Source organism: Tarenaya hassleriana, unplaced genomic scaffold, assembly GCF_000463585.1.
Source record: "Tarenaya hassleriana unplaced genomic scaffold, ASM46358v1 Cleome40, whole genome shotgun sequence".
Lineage (NCBI taxonomy): Eukaryota > Viridiplantae > Streptophyta > Magnoliopsida > Brassicales > Cleomaceae > Tarenaya > Tarenaya hassleriana.
This window is the reverse complement of record NW_010966882.1, coordinates 238,225-254,351: the sequence shown is the minus strand read 5'-3', so window position 1 is coordinate 254,351 and position 16,127 is coordinate 238,225. Positions and strand designations below refer to the sequence as shown.

Sequence of the window (16,127 nt, the reverse complement as noted above, 5' to 3'; positions counted from 1 at the left end):
AATATATTTGTATGTGATAGATTATAATTGTATTTGTATTTGAGTTGATTTGGAATGTTTAAATTATAAATTTTAAATTTGTGAATATTATTTATCTTAAATAGATTATATATTTTATTTATATTTGAATTTTTTATTTAATTTAAATTTAAAGTTTTATAATATTTTAGGTCGGATACGGATATCTGCAAATATCCGTGATTTTGACGAATATCTGAAGTTGTGGATATCCGAAAATTACGGATCGGATACGAATACCAAAATCGAATATTTGTACGGATCGGATACGGATATGGATATCTCAAAAATCTCGAATATCCGATCCGTGCCCACCTTTGCACATACCAACAAACCCAAAACTTGGATGGATGATGATTTCAGACTCCTGTTCTTATACAGAGTTCAATTGCCACTAAAAACTCTATACCTCTCGAATATAATTTTAGTTGTCCTATACATTCCGAGGCAAAATCAAATAATCTAACCAAATATTCAACAATTTATCTAAACCAAATTTAATATAAAAATTGATTCTATTTTATTTTTAAGCAATATTATTGAATTTAAATATCAAATTACTATAAGCGTAACCAAAAATCTAAAAAAAATAGAAGTTTTTTAAATAAATATTTTTTGCAATAAAAATCCAACTTAAAAGTTAAAACTAATTTAAACCTAATACAATTGAAATAATATAAAAAAAATCGAAATTCATAAATTATAGATTTAAAAAGTTCCCGTACTTGGTAATATATCATGCAAAATCCGTGCCTATGTATGTGTGAATTATTTGACGTAGACAATTAAATATACAAATATACATATGGTAGTGTTTGTCAAAGAGGAGAAAGTCTGCGGCTTCATTTCGATGACCAACTCATATGTTTGAATGCATTTATATTCTAAAACGCCACTTTTCCTAGTTAATAGCCTACTTTGATGAATGACTTTTATTTCAATCTTTATATTATATATATATATATATATATATGTATTATTCACATTTTCTTCAATCCTTTACAGAAAATTGAATTTCTTGAAAAATTAATAAATGTCTAAAACACTGAATAATAAATTATACACAAAAGCGAAAAAAATTGACCAATATATTATTATATTTTATTTATTTTTAATGTTTGAGAAAAATGAAATAGAAAAGTGTTTTATATATGTATATTTTTTAGCTATTGAAAAATGAGTTTTTTTTAGAAAAATAGAATTAATTTAAAAGGAGCTGTTAAATTCAGAATGTTAGTTTTTTCAAATTGAAAAATTAAGATTTTATTAATTTAGATACGAATACCTACGCAGTTACAGAAAATAAAAAATATTTATAAAATAAATAGTTAAAAAAATGTAAACATATCAATCAGGCAAGAAAAATAAATGAGAACTGTGAGAGATTAATATAAATTCGTAAAATTTAAGTTGTGAAATATTATTATTATTATTATTATTATTATTTTTAAGTTGTGAAATATTATTATTATTATTATTATTATTATTATTATTATTATTATTATTATTATTATTATTATTATTATTATTATTATTATTATTAGTAGTAGTAGGCGCCGTGTGAATCAATAATGGAAAAAAGAGTAATGCGGCGCATTTTTTCTGAAATAATGTAAGACCCTCTACCTCATGTAGAGGCGTCCCATTCGGGGTCAATGAAATCCACAAATTCCAAAAGTCAACAATGGGCAATGGCATCTCGTAATTACTACGAATATTCAGGGATATTTCGTAACGTCGACCTGACCGTTTCTCGAATCATGTTACGTGGCAGCATTTCCAACTGCCCAGAGAGAAGCACATCATCTGAATCCCATCTCAGCCGTTGGATCAGAATCCGATTCTTCTCAAAACGGCAACACCATGACAGAAAGAAATCCAAACCCAGACTTTCTTAACCATGGTTAAGTTAACTAACCATAGTTACATCCGTGGCATTGCGGTCGTTTGCTATAAATTCGGCGTTTGATATTCGCTAGGTTTGCCGGTCCAACCACTCTCCGGGACCTTCTTAGAAAGGAAAAAAAATTCCTGTAAGCTCTCTCTCTCTCTCAGTTTGAATTTCATAGTGGAAAAATGGTGATCACATCATCTTCCAGAACCAGATCGAGCGGGCCGGTGCTACGCTCTCTGTCGCCGTCAGGCCGTTTCTGCAATTCGTACGTGAACTCCGTGGCGTCTTCGTCGTCGTCAGCTTTCGCTTCTTCCACCAGCTCCAGTTTCTCATCTCCGTCGGCGGCCTTCTTCAGCAGCCATGATCAGCACGACTTTAATACTAATGATATTATAATTTAATATACATTATGTTATTAAAATATTATATCTTAAATTATTTAATATTAAATAAGTTTTTCATTTTTTTTATAATTCTATATTATATACACGACGGCTCCGCCGACGCAGTCTTTTCGGTTTTCCATCGATTCCAGATCCATATCTCCGAACAGGTCTATCGCAGTTTCAAAGCCTAGCAGACACCAGATTTCGGAGCAGAGGAAAAGGTGTATGTGCTCGCCGACGACGCATCCGGGATCGTTCCGATGCAGTCTCCACAAGAACGTGGCGAATCCTCACGGTCAAGGTGCGGCGTCGTATCCGTCGAACCGGTTGAACATGCGTCGATCGGCGATGACGAATTCTCTGGTGAGAATCGGCGGAGTTGAAGGAGAGTGGGTGAGGAGAGCTTTGACGGCACTTATCCGTCCGTCGTCGCACCATCTGAGAAGACGAGCTGCATTTCAGCCTCGTCCTAGCAAGCTCTCAGTCATGTCGCAAGCCGACGATCAGTGATCGGTTTTATAGATCCGATCAATCAGGTTTGTTCCTCTTTTTGAACCGGCCACAGGGAAACTTTTCTGGTATACTAAAGGTCCAAGGGCGATGGATCCTGCGAAGATGTCTGGTTCTGAAGCGAGCGAAGACTCGGATCTGCCAGAGCGAGTCGAGTCAAGGGGTTTCCGAGTCAAGACCGGCGAGATCTGCGGCTGAGTTAACCCGGACCGAGTTTTGTAAACGGGGATGATAAGGGACAGTTGAGTTTATTTTTCTTGGGTGGAGATGTGAGATGCATTGTACATACACTCATATTGGTATTGAAGCCCAAAAATTCGCACTCCCTAAAATGACTTAAAATCAATCAGAACGCTTCATAAACTGGTAAAATTAACTACGAAGAACTATTGGACTGAGACTTATTTGAACTTAGATCTGTCATCAAGGAGTTTGTGCGTATATGGTTGACGTTGAAACCGTTCCTTGTGTTTGCAGCTTTGGTTTCCCCGTCGTGTGTTAACTCTCGCCGTCCCCCGTCCCGTGTGTCGTTACAGTCGCCGTTTCGTCCGTTAAGACTTCTGTTATCTCCAGGTTTGCGCCCGTTGTGCGAGGTATGCTTTTTCCTTTTTTACTATTGTATTATTTATGTATATTCTTTATATCCCTGGAAAGTGGAAACACTTTCTGTCATCTCTGTTTTGTTAGTTTTGTTTTTCATCCTCTTTGCAGGTGTTCGTACGGTGGATCTGTTGGAACTACGCTGCGTAATCTTTGGAAAATCAGCGAAACCTTTAGAAAATTTTATCCAAAGGCTTATGGGAGATCTGACGAATGAAACAACCAACCTGGACACTGACAGACATTAAGAGATGGACAGTTTCATGGATTGAAAATTGATAATCTGGACTCCAAATTAAAACCCAGAATTTCTGAAAAGATTCTAAGAGAAGAGACAATGGGGAAAAACAGGACAAAATGTGACGTTTCGGGAATAGGAAAAAGCAGTGTTGTGGGGGTTTGAGAAAAAGGACAGCTGGGGTTTTGAATGGATGAAAGCTAGCGAACAACCCTACGGGAATATTTTATGGGTTAATTAAATCGAGAAAATACTAAAAATTTGGTTCTCTCAAATACATAGAGAGAGCTACAGAATGGCATACGCGTAACTAGGGGTGGACATAATATCCGAATCAAATAGAAAATTCGGATATCTGGAATTCACGGATCGAATACGGATATTCATTTTAAAATATTTGACGGATACGGATATCATGAACGAATTATCCGACTTATCCGATCCGATCTATATTTTTTAATAATTTGATTAAATATAGAATAATTTTATAATTAATTTATACTTATGGGGTCATTTTGAAAAACGTAAAAAATATACTAGGGTTTTCTCATTTTCACCCGTTCATCAAAAACTCAAATCACTCCACCTCTTCACTTCATCTCTCTTCCTCACTTCTTCTCCTCTTTCGTTGTTGTTCCTCATCATTTTTTTTCACCATTTTTTCGTTTTGTTTCTCTTTTGTTATTTTATTTTGATTATTGATGGGTGAATTTTGCATTAGGACTAGAGCTTATTTGTTTTTGTTGGGATTAATCTTGTCTTCCAACAGATTCGACCGAAGACTAGCACAATTTCTGTTTTGCAGTTTTATTTATTTGTGTTGTAAAAGTCTGTATAAGTTTCGAAACACTTTCTATAGCATAATATTTTATTTCTTATTTCGTTAATTTCTACTTCGTATTTATTGAAATTTTTTGTGGTTTTTTTCCGGTAAAGAAGTCTTATGGAAAGGTTTTACGAAATATTCATACAAATATGTAATCTATTTTATTTGCATTTGAACTGATTTACAAAGTTTTATTATGATCTTTAAATTTTGAATTTTATTTGTATTTGAAGAATTATACATTTATTGTATATGAGTTTTTTAAAGTTTTTATTTTTCATGTTTAACCTATTTTAATCGGATACAAATATTTGTAAATATCCGACATTTTTTCGGATATCCGAAGTTATAGATATCCGAAATATGCGGATCGGATACAAATAATAAAATTGCATATTCGTACGGATTGGATACGGATACGGATATCTAAAAAATATCGGATATCCGATCCGTATCCACACCTACGCCTAACGTAACAAGTGTTTTTTTTAATACCGCCTAAAAAAATCTTTTTTTATATATAATTTTAATTTAATACTCCCAGATCATAGGGTAGATTAGGTGTGGGCAAAATTGAATGGAAAGTAATATTTGGATCCAGTTAGAATATTATTACAATAATGGTTATATTATGGACTTATAGGACTATAAAATTGAAAGAGTTTTGGATTTAATTCTGTTTGTTTTAATTGAATATAAGTAATTAATCGATTGATTGTTTTTTTCACAATCTATTGATTAATTAATATATCGATTAAGTTTAGTATTTAAGTAAATAAATTGAAGTTATCATTTACTAATATAACTTTATTCAGCTATCTCAGTTCGGGTTGTCTATGCATGTTTGTTTTCGTTTTTGAATTTTATGTTACATTTGCATTGTTATTATTCCATTATAACAAAATCTAACTGGATCGATTTTTAATTCATTATGATTATTATATTACAATATTTTATGTTTATAATCAAATCGAGCCAAATTTTGATCGGTTATAATTTCACATTGTTAAAAACAAAATGAACTGTTGTATAACCAACTGAGCCTAATCAACTTAAATCGTGTGACCGTTCATTATTTGAAAATCAAATAACTGGTATCTATTGTGTTAGATATGCATAATTTTTCATGAATAATATCTAATTAAATATTAAAATTAAAGTCATTATATAATGCTTATCTAGTCTATACATATTAGTATTGTCGTAATTCTGACATTTAAGAAAATCTCTACATCTATATGTTTATTAATTTGGCACCATTTGCCATTTTCTGTGTTTGTGGAGACCAACTAATGTGCACCACGAGATCATATTGGATTTGGTGAAGTAATGAAGCATTTCGTGAATTAGGGGATATTTATTATTGATGATTAGATTCCATGGACCATGGTAATTAGGATCTTGACTTGTGTATAGAAAAAATATTTATAAATAAATAAGTGTTTTAAAAATAATAAAACTAAGAATGCAAAACATATACGAAAAGGGAGAATCTTTATTCTTTGTTATTCATTTCTCTTATTTTTGGTGTCTTTAGAAATGAGATTACAAATGCCTATTTATAGGCTTACACAAATGATAAAACGTAAGAAAATGTTACACATTTAATAAATATAGACATTCATTCCTTTTTACGTTTATTTCTTAACACTCCCCCTTGAATGTCTATTGATAAAAAGATATGTTTTGATATCGTCTCATTAAAAACTTTACCAAGAAAACCTAGTGGGATAAAACTTGGTGGAAAAAAAAAGAGTGCAGTATATATCTTTTTCTCCCCCTGAAAATAACATCATTTTATATCTCTCAAATGCCGCATCCCAATTATGTGTACCATCTTTTCAAATGTCGATCTGGGTAGAGACTTAGTGAACAAATCTGCTGGATTCTCACTTGAATTAATTTGATGAATACTTATTTCACCCTTTTCTTGAAGGTCATGAGTGAAGAAGAACTTTGGCGAGATATGTTTCGTTTTGTCACCTTTGATGTAGCCATTCTTTAACTGCGCTATACATGCAGTATTATCTTCAAATAAGATTATTGAAATATCTTTATCGGTTGAAAGTCCACATGATCCCCGAATATGGTGAGATAACGATCTTAACCAAACACATTCTCGACTTGCCTCATAAATCGCCAATATTTCTGCGTGATTAGTTGAAGTTGCAACCAAAGTTTGCTTTGTAGAACGCCATGAAATTGCAGTTCCACCATAAGTGAATACATATCCTGATTGAGATCGGGCTTTAATTATGCGGATCTGATAAATATCCTGCATCTGCATAACCAATTAAATCTGATTTGGTCATGTTGGAATAATATAAACCCATATCCATGGTCCCTCGAAGATATCTAAATACATGTGTCACGCCATTCCAATGCCTTCGAGTTGGTGAAGAACTATATCTTGCTAACAAACCTACGGCAAAAGATATATCAGGACGTGTATTATTAGCAAGATACATTAATGCTCCAATAGCACTAAGATATGGCACTTCAGGACCAAGTAGTTCTTCATTTTCATCACGAGGTCTAAACACATCTTTATTAACATCTAATGACCTTACTACCATGGGAGTACTTAATGGATGAGCTTTATCCATATAAAATCTTTTAAGTACTTTTTCCAAATAAGTAGATTGATGTAAGAAAACTCCATCTGTTAGATGTTCAATTTGAAGACCTAAACAATATTTTGTTTTTCCAAGGTCTTTTATTTTAAACTCCTTTTTTAAACATTGCACAACTTGTAATAACTCTTCAGGAGAACCGATGATATTTAAATCATCTACATAAACAGAAATTATGACGAATTTAGATCCTATGGTTTTTATGAACACGCATGGACATATAAGATCATTATTATAACCTTTTTTTATTAAAAATTCACTCAAACGGTTATACTACATTCGTCCTGATTGTTTCAATCCATACAATGCTTTGTTTAACTTTACTGAATAAATTTCCCGGGAATTATCAATATGTGCTTCAGGCACTTTAAATCCTTCAGGGATTTTCATATAAATATTATGATTTAATGATCCATACAAATAGGCTGTGACTACATCCATGAGGCGCATTTCAAGTCTTTCATGGACTGCCAGACATATTAAATATCGAAATGTTATTGCATCCACCACAGGAGAATATGTCTCTTCATAATCAATACCGGGCATTTGGGTAAAACCTTGTGCAACAAGTCGTGCTTTATATATGATAATTTTATTTTGTTCATTTCTTTTCCTTATAAATACCCACTTATAACCTACTGGTTTAATGCCTTTCAGTATTTGGACTACAGGTCCAAAGACATCTCGTTTTTTAAATAACTCTAATTCAGACTTGATTGCCTCTTTCCATTTTGGCCAATCCTTTCTATTTCTACACTCTTCTATAGAGGTAGGTTCATGATCCTCATTTTCGTTTATGATATCGCGTGCTATATTATATACGAAAATATTATCGACAATTATATTATTTCGGTCCCATCGTTTTCCCGTAGTGACGTAGTTAATCGAGATCTCTTCATTATCATTAATTGTAGGTACCTGATTCTCTTCATTATTAACTATGTCAACGGTCTCTTCTGGAGAAATATCCTCGTTATTATCATAATTGTTTGCTCCTTTTCTTTTTCGAGGATTTTTATCTTTGGAACCAATTGGTCTACCACGCTTCAGGTGTGCCTTAGACTCACTAGCAATCGTAGGTTGCTCTTCATACACATCAATTCTAATAGGAGCATTTACAGCTGGAATATGAGATTTTGTTACTCTTTTGTGGTCAGTAAATGCATCTGGCAGTTGATTTGCAATACTTTGCAAATGAATTATCTTTTGAACTTCTAGTTCACAATCTTTTATTCGAGGATCTAAACCTTTTAATGATAATTCATTCCATGATATCTCATTTTCCAGTTGTTTATTATTCCCTCTTAATGTTGGGAATAATGATTCGTCAAAATGGCAATCTGCAAATCTTGCAGTAAATAAATCTCCAGTCGTTGGTTCAATATATTTGATTATAGATGGAGATTCATATCCAACATAAATTCTCATCCTTCGTTGGAGTCCCATTTTTGTGCGTTGTGGTGGACTAATTGGAATATATACCGCACATCCAAATATTCGTAAATGGAAAATATTTGGTTCCTGACCATAAACCAATTATAATGGAGAAATATCATTGTAACTTGTTGGTCTGATTCGTATAAGTTGTGATGCATGTAGAACAGCATGTCCCCAGCCCCTATAGGGAGATTAGATTTTATAAGCATAGGTCTCGCAATTCATTGGATTCGTTTTATAAATGATTCAGCTAGACCATTTTGAGTGTGAACATAAGCTACATGATGTTCCACTTTTATTCCAATCGACATACAATAAGTTATAAATGATTGGGACGTAAACTCACCAGCATTATCGAGTCGAATTGTTTTTATTGGATAGTCAGGAAAATATACTCGTAATCTTATTATTTGTGCAAGTAACCTTGCAAAAGCTAAATTACGAGATGATAACAAACACACATGTGACCATCGAGTTGATGCATCGATCAGAACCATAAAATATCGAAATAGTCCACATGGTGGATGAATTGGGCCACATATATCACCATGAATTCGTTCCAAAAATGTTAACGATTCATTTCTTATCTTAGTTGGTGAGGGCCTTATTATCAACTTTCCTTTGGAACATGCAGCACAAGAGAATTCGTGGGATTGAAAAATCTTCTGGTTTTTCAATACATGACCACATGAATTCTTAATAATTTTTCGCATCATTGTTGAACCAGGACGACCTAATCTGTCATGCCAAACCTTAAATGTATCTGTAAACTTCTGGTTTACAATGTCAGTAAATTTTGAATTTACTGTATTATATGATTCACTCATTCTCATAGTTATATAATATAATCCAGATGAGAACGCGGGTAGTTTTTCTAACATATATCTTTTGCCCATCATAGTTGAGGTAATGCAAAGATATTCAATATTTATTTCACTCATAGTTTCAATATGATATCCATTTGAACGAATATCCTTAAAACTTAACAAATTTCTTTGAGACTTAGGCGAAAATAATGCATTTTCGATCATGAGTTTTGTGCCATTTGGCATAATAAAACTTGCTCTTCCAGAGCCCTCAATTATTTGTGCACATCCTGATATAGTATTGACATGTGCTCGATCATTTCTCAAATTCAAGAAATATTTCTTATCTTTAAGAATACTGTGCGTTGTCACACTGTTTATAAGACATATATCCTCAACTTGGAGCTCAGAATGATATTTATCCATGATCTAGAGAGAAGAAAAATAAAATAAAATAAAAATAATATAATGCATAAGTATATTTAAAAAAAACATTAAAAATAAAACATAGTTCATAACAATAATAAAAACTTAAGATAAATTTTATATTTCATAAATATCCTGATCAATTCTGATTATTTCCATCTTCAGGATTGATAAGGAAATCAGCTGCATCCAGATGTATCAGATCATCAAGACCTTCGGTGAAATCACTGGAACCGTCAGCAATGAAATTTGTTTCAATATTTTTCTCTTTGGTCTTCAAGGATTCTTGATAAAGATTAACAAAATGTTTGGGAGTGCGACAGATTCTCCCTCTTCATATATCTTTTGCATTCTTAGTTTTATTATTTTTAAAACACGTTATCAACACGAAGCTTTTTCAAGGTAATTTTATTGTTATTTATTTATATATTTTCTTTTATATTATATTATAAAATTATTATAACTAAGTATGCTCTACACTCACCATATATATGGATCTTGTGTATCAGAAAAGTTATAAATCTATCTATAATTTATATTTTTCATTTCGCTTATTTTTATAGTTTTATCATGTCAAATCTGACCAACCTCGACTTTGAAGTCCTTGATATTACCGGCAAGAATTACTTGTCATGGGTGTTGGATGTAGAGATCCATTTGGAGTCTAAAGATCTCAAAGAGACAATTGTTGCATCGAATAAATCATCCAACCAAGATAAAGCGAAAGTAATGATATTCCTTCGTCACCATCTTCGTGATGGATTGAAAATTGAGTACCTTACTCATAAAGATCCTGCAGATCTTTGGAAATCACTAAAAGAAAGATATGATCATCAAAAAACTGTGATTCTCCCAAAAGCACGTTACGATTGGATGCATCTTCGCTTTCAGGATTTTAAATCTGTTAGTGAGTATAATTCGGCTATGTTTCGAATCAGTTCACAAAAGAAATTGTGCGGCGAAACTGTTACTGATTCAGATATGATGGAGAAAACATTATCCACATTTCATGCATCGAACGTGCTCCTGCAACAACAATATCGTGAAAAAGGTTTTACAAAATATAGAGAATTGATCTCTTGTCTCCTTGTTGCTGAGCAAAACAATGAATTATTAATGAAAAATCATGAGTCTCGTCCTACTGGCTCTGCTCCATTCAATAATAATCGTGGTTGTGGTCGCGGTCGAAGCTATGGACGTGGACGTGGACGAGGGAGAGCAAGAGGTTATTTTTCTGGTGGCCGAAACAACTATAATAAGAGGGATACAACCCAAGAAAGCTATGATGGTGGAATGAATAAAAGGGCAAAGGAAAGTATATGCCACCGATGCGGGATGAAGGGTCATTGGTCGCGAACCTGTCGCACTCCCAAATTATGTGTACCATCTTTTCAAATGTCGATCTGTTGCATTCTTAGTTTTATTATGTATACCATCTTTTCAAATGTCGATATGTCCCAAGATTCTCCCTCTTCGTATATCTTTTGTATTCTTAGTTTTATTATTTTTAAAACAATAAGATTTTTTTCGAGATTGCGTATTAAATAGACTAGTTTAGAGAGTTGTATCTAAAATTTTAAATAAAGTAATTATTTCAAATAATGAACGAATAATATAAAAATTGTATTCCAATTAATTTTATTTAACGATCTATTGGATATGTTTTTTCAAATTAAATTAATTAAATTCGAATTAAATATAAAATAGTAATAATATTTTGAAAATAATAAAAATAAATTAAAATCTGACACCACAAAAATAAGTATAACTTTTCAAAATAAAAAATAACTAGACGAATCGAAACTCAAAATATGGACCTTGTCTTGACATCGAGGAGTACATTAACGTTTCACAAAAAGACAAATATAAATTAAATTAGAAAAAATAATTTTAAATTAAATTAAAAAAAAAATCACTTGTTTAGACATAATATGTTGTCATAGTCGACAAGTGGTTAACCATTTTGACATATTAAAATCTGTATAATGATACATTTATTATTATTATTATTATTATTTAAAGATGGAGTGGAAATGTGGAAACCACCCTGGCGTGCGCGAGGGGATGGAAATTCTTGATAATGACTGAAGAAATCTGCCGTTGGCTCTTCTGCTTTTTGTGCAAAGCAATTCATGATTTCGATTCCGACGCTTCAAAACCCACAAAAACCTCGTTGTTTTTATTTTTTTTTCATGGGTATTTATTACGGCTTTTAGCAATACATCGAATATTTATTGTATAGTTTTGACGTCGAAGCGATGTACAAAATCCGGCTATTAATAATCCTAACGCACGATAATATTACGTAATGTTTGTAACTATATGTCTAAACAGTTTATTAAATTGTTAGTTTTGATGAAAGATTGGAGTAACCCGTCTATACATCGAATATAAATCATACCCACAAAACGTGACAAGTATCATTTTAGATATCTAGATTCAAACCTCACTAAATATACGTTATTTTGAATGATATTCGTAGACTACTACATTTGTTGGGAATCAAAATGATACAATCCTAATTAACGGGCAAGTGGGTTGTAGTCACATCACATAAGATGAGAGATTTTTATTACAAATTTAGGTCAAATTACCGACCTTTAGAGAAAAAAAGTATCACGATATCATATGTCGAATATAAGGCATGGATAAGCCATCGTGTAGTTAGGTCTTCGATCATTTTTTTTTGTCAAACCCATCATTTCTGTTTAAATTTCTCACAAAACAAAACCCAATGAGTGACTCCTAATGTTGTTTGTTTCCATAAAATGACTACGCATATGGGTTCACTTTTCATCTTTGCATTTTGTTACTTTTATATATGGCCCTATATAATATAGGCCACGTGAAAATGAATATATATGTATATATATATGTCATTGGATTTGAGAGGCACCCAAGGGATCATGTTTCAAGTGTCATTGGATTGTAAAATATGAATAATAAAAATATAAACTAAAACAAAAATTTCAATTTGCAAAAACTTGTATTGAATACCAAGAACTTCGTAACTGGACGAGCTCTTATAATTAAATGGTAATTTTAAAAAGCAAAATGTACTTTGGTGATGGATAGACTACCATCAAATCTTTTTACGCTTCCCCTCAAATACCACTTTTGCCATAATCATACATGTAATATAAAATTCAAATAATCTGATACCACTTCCATTAACCGAAAGCTCATCCAGCTTCAGACATGTTTTCTAAGCTTCCATTAAAAAAAAAAAAAAAAAAAATTAAGATTCACTCTAGATTTTGGGGAAAAATCTCTGCACATGCTGTAGTTTGGAATTTAGAGTGAGCAACTACGTGTTGTTTTTTTCTAGCACAGGTTAGCTATGAAGCATGGGAATCAACCACATGAACAAACAGAAACAATCTTTTACATTACACGCAGTAGTATGTCCAAAAAATAAAATAAAATAAACGCACATGTTACAAAACAGACGAGAAGACTTCATGTCTGTAACAGACAGAGAAGGGCATCACCTCCTGCGAATGCCCACTCCTGTTTGGTAAGAGCGAACCAATCTCAATGATGTGATTATGAACCTGTTAATGCAAGGAAAGAATACCGAGAGAAGATTCAACATCTAGAAGATCTCAAGAGAAAAGAAAACATGACATTGAAGAAAAATGGAAGATCAAGGAAAATGAATACAGTTCAAGAAAAAGGAAAAGAAGATATTGAGCAAAATATTGGAAACAAGAAAATGAGCTATGCATAAATACAAGACTTGAGAGATACAGAAAGGTATCCCCGCAGAACAGAAAAAGAGAGCAAAGAGCAAACGAGCCGGAGAATCATAGGTGTGAGAAACACGTGTGAGTGATACTTGAAAGAGAGTGAAGTGTACCTGAGGGGGAGCCTTAAAAAAACAGGCGAACCGCTCAAAGAGCCTAGACGAGTCTAGGTTTAACGGGGTGTGCGAGACACATATAGTGTATGGGCTGATAGAATTCATGTTGTAAGGGGGAACAAACTCAGGGGGAGTTGTGTTCTTGGGATGGATTAGGCTCGAACAAAAAAAGAGTTGTAATTCATGTTCTTTACAAATGAATAGAATCAGTTGGAAAGTTTTTGAAAGCAATATCGTGTGAGTTTACTTTTTGAATTGGTATCAGAGTAGGTCACTGATCGTAGGAAATTTTTTCTCTCATATCGGTGTACGATTCAGTCTCACACGATGGATGGATACAACGAGATGCAAGCAATAAGGAAGCATGCAATATTTGACTCAACTAATTATGGGCATACCGAGATGGAGTATAAAAAATCACTTGTCACCCATGAGCAGGAGGAAACCGAGTTGGATAGCGACGATGAAGAAGTTTCTAAGTCTGTTGCATTCTTTGGAGTCATTGAAGAAGGAGAAGAAATACTGGAAGATGATTCAAGTGATGATGAAGAAATAACTGAGGACGACTTATACAAAGAAATGACGAAACTGTTGGGTTTCCTGGGATCTCAAGAGCGAATCTAATTCCTAAGAGATCGGTTCTAGGGTTTGCGTAGCGGATGTAAAACAAAATTTTGATGAAACCCTAAAACCTATCATGCATGATCTTGTAGAAACGTTAGAATGCTTACCTCAATCGATCCGGGGCCTGTATCAATTGATGTGTTCGTCCGATCATGTAAGGCAGGAAGAATACCTCACCCTCTACACGTATCCACACGGCGGAAAGGATTCCAACGGTTGGGACTTGTCTACTATGACTGAAGAACAGTTCTTCTTTGCGCAAGGGCTTCAGGGATCTAACTCTTAGGTTTTACACTCTCAAAAACTCCCCAAAGGGTCTGAAAGTCGTACCAAGAGGCTTAGGAGGCGTTCCCTAAAGTTAATCCCACTTAAAACCCTAATTAGAGCGAGTTTAGGAAATCCCAACGTCTGGACCGATCGGTCCATGTCTGGACCGATCGGTCTGGAGCAATTTTTGGACCGAGTGACTGTCACATGTTACCTCCGGACTGACCGATCCACGTGTCTGGACCGATCGGTCTGGTCTCTGCTCCACCGGGATTTTTTCGTCTCTTCTCGCGCATTCGTCTTTTCCTGTGTGTGTGACCCTGTAGGCTCATCCGATATAGCAGTATAACCCGAAATCTCTTATTTCGGTTACATAAGTCATATGCGGTCTCTAGCAAGACACTATGACTACCTATCTCGAATAGAGTTTGTTCGTGATCCTACGAACGCCAGTGATGATTCCGTTTGATGATCCTTTTGTATCACGATATCATATGTCGAATATAAGGCATGGATAAGCCACCTTATCTGATTCAACTGTTTTCTCGTTCACTGAGTTCGACTGTCTGAAATAGACGACGTTCGTCTATAGTGCGACCACACATTTCTACAGTCTCGCTCACACGAGGGGCCCAACGATATCTCTCTCTTTTACGAGAGGTACAAATCCCGTCTTGACTATCTACAATCCAGTACATGATTCGTTTCGTGCCTGATACACGCCTTTATAGTCCTCCTGTTACGCAGGACGTTTGACGTATTCAAAGCACGCAACTCTTCATGTTGGATTCCATAGATATCTTAGGTCTTAGGATCCAATCATGGAACCGCCATATGAGATTCAAGTCATGACGCTAGTCCATGTGACAATCTCATGTGGGTCAATCCAGTATTCCGTTCTCCAACGAATACCTATGATTGTGATCGTATCCAATACCTATGATCATCTATATGATCATCAATCACACATTATACTAGTCTTATTATATCATTGTTCCCACAATGATATACGACTAGGGAGTTTAGTATTGTTCATAACAATACATAGATTTCATAACATATTCAAGTATGCAAAACATGTAATGAATCAAACACTCATCTATAAACTCATAGAAAGCGTCAATACATCAAATGCATCCAAGTAAAGCTCGCAAACAGTATATCATAGAGCACTAAACCAACAGAAACTAGTTCGAATGAACATATATTTGTTGGATTAGAAGAAGCGGCGGGAGAAGGAACTTAGAAATACTCAGATCCAACTGATATCTACTCAGCATCAATTGTCCCAAAAAGAAGAAAAAGCGTCGCTCATGAGATGTCAGATTGAAGAGACAAAAAAAAATCTTCATCTTCTTGCACTACAAAAAAAATGGTCATTTCCAACGGGTAAATCCGTTGGAAATGGCCAAATTTCCGTTGGAAATTAACGTTTCCAACGGATTTCCAACAGATTTATCCGTTGGAATTTCGTCGTTAGAAATCGGTGTCCGTTGGAAAACCGTTGGAATTTTCAACGGAATTGCAACGAATTTTTCCGTTGGAAATTTCCAACGGATTTCCAACCGGCATCCGTTGGAATTTTCCAACGGATTTCTAA

At 33.9% G+C, this 16,127-nt stretch overlaps 1 protein-coding gene across 1 annotated transcript; it reads left to right on the top strand.

The window, feature by feature from the left end:
* The first annotated feature begins 2,014 nt into the window (after positions 1–2,014).
* LOC104824652 (uncharacterized protein PB18E9.04c-like) lies at positions 2,015–4,524 on the top strand. The gene is made up of 4 exons (XM_010556764.1): positions 2,015–2,291; positions 2,397–3,174; positions 3,286–3,401; positions 3,520–4,524. The coding sequence occupies exons 1-2, from the start codon at positions 2,095–2,097 to the stop codon at positions 2,806–2,808; spliced, it is 609 nt and encodes a 202-aa protein (XP_010555066.1). The 5' UTR covers positions 2,015–2,094; the 3' UTR covers positions 2,809–3,174; positions 3,286–3,401; positions 3,520–4,524.
* The last annotated feature ends 11,603 nt before the right edge of the window (positions 4,525–16,127 follow it).

Coding starts and splice junctions, on each gene's coding strand:
- LOC104824652 (XM_010556764.1), top strand. CDS start 2,095: ATGGTGATCACATCATCTTCCAGAACCAGATCGAGCGGGCCGGTGCTA. Junction 2,292..2,396: donor CATGATCAGCACGACTTTAA/TACTAATGATAT, acceptor ATTCTATATTAT/ATACACGACGGCTCCGCCGA.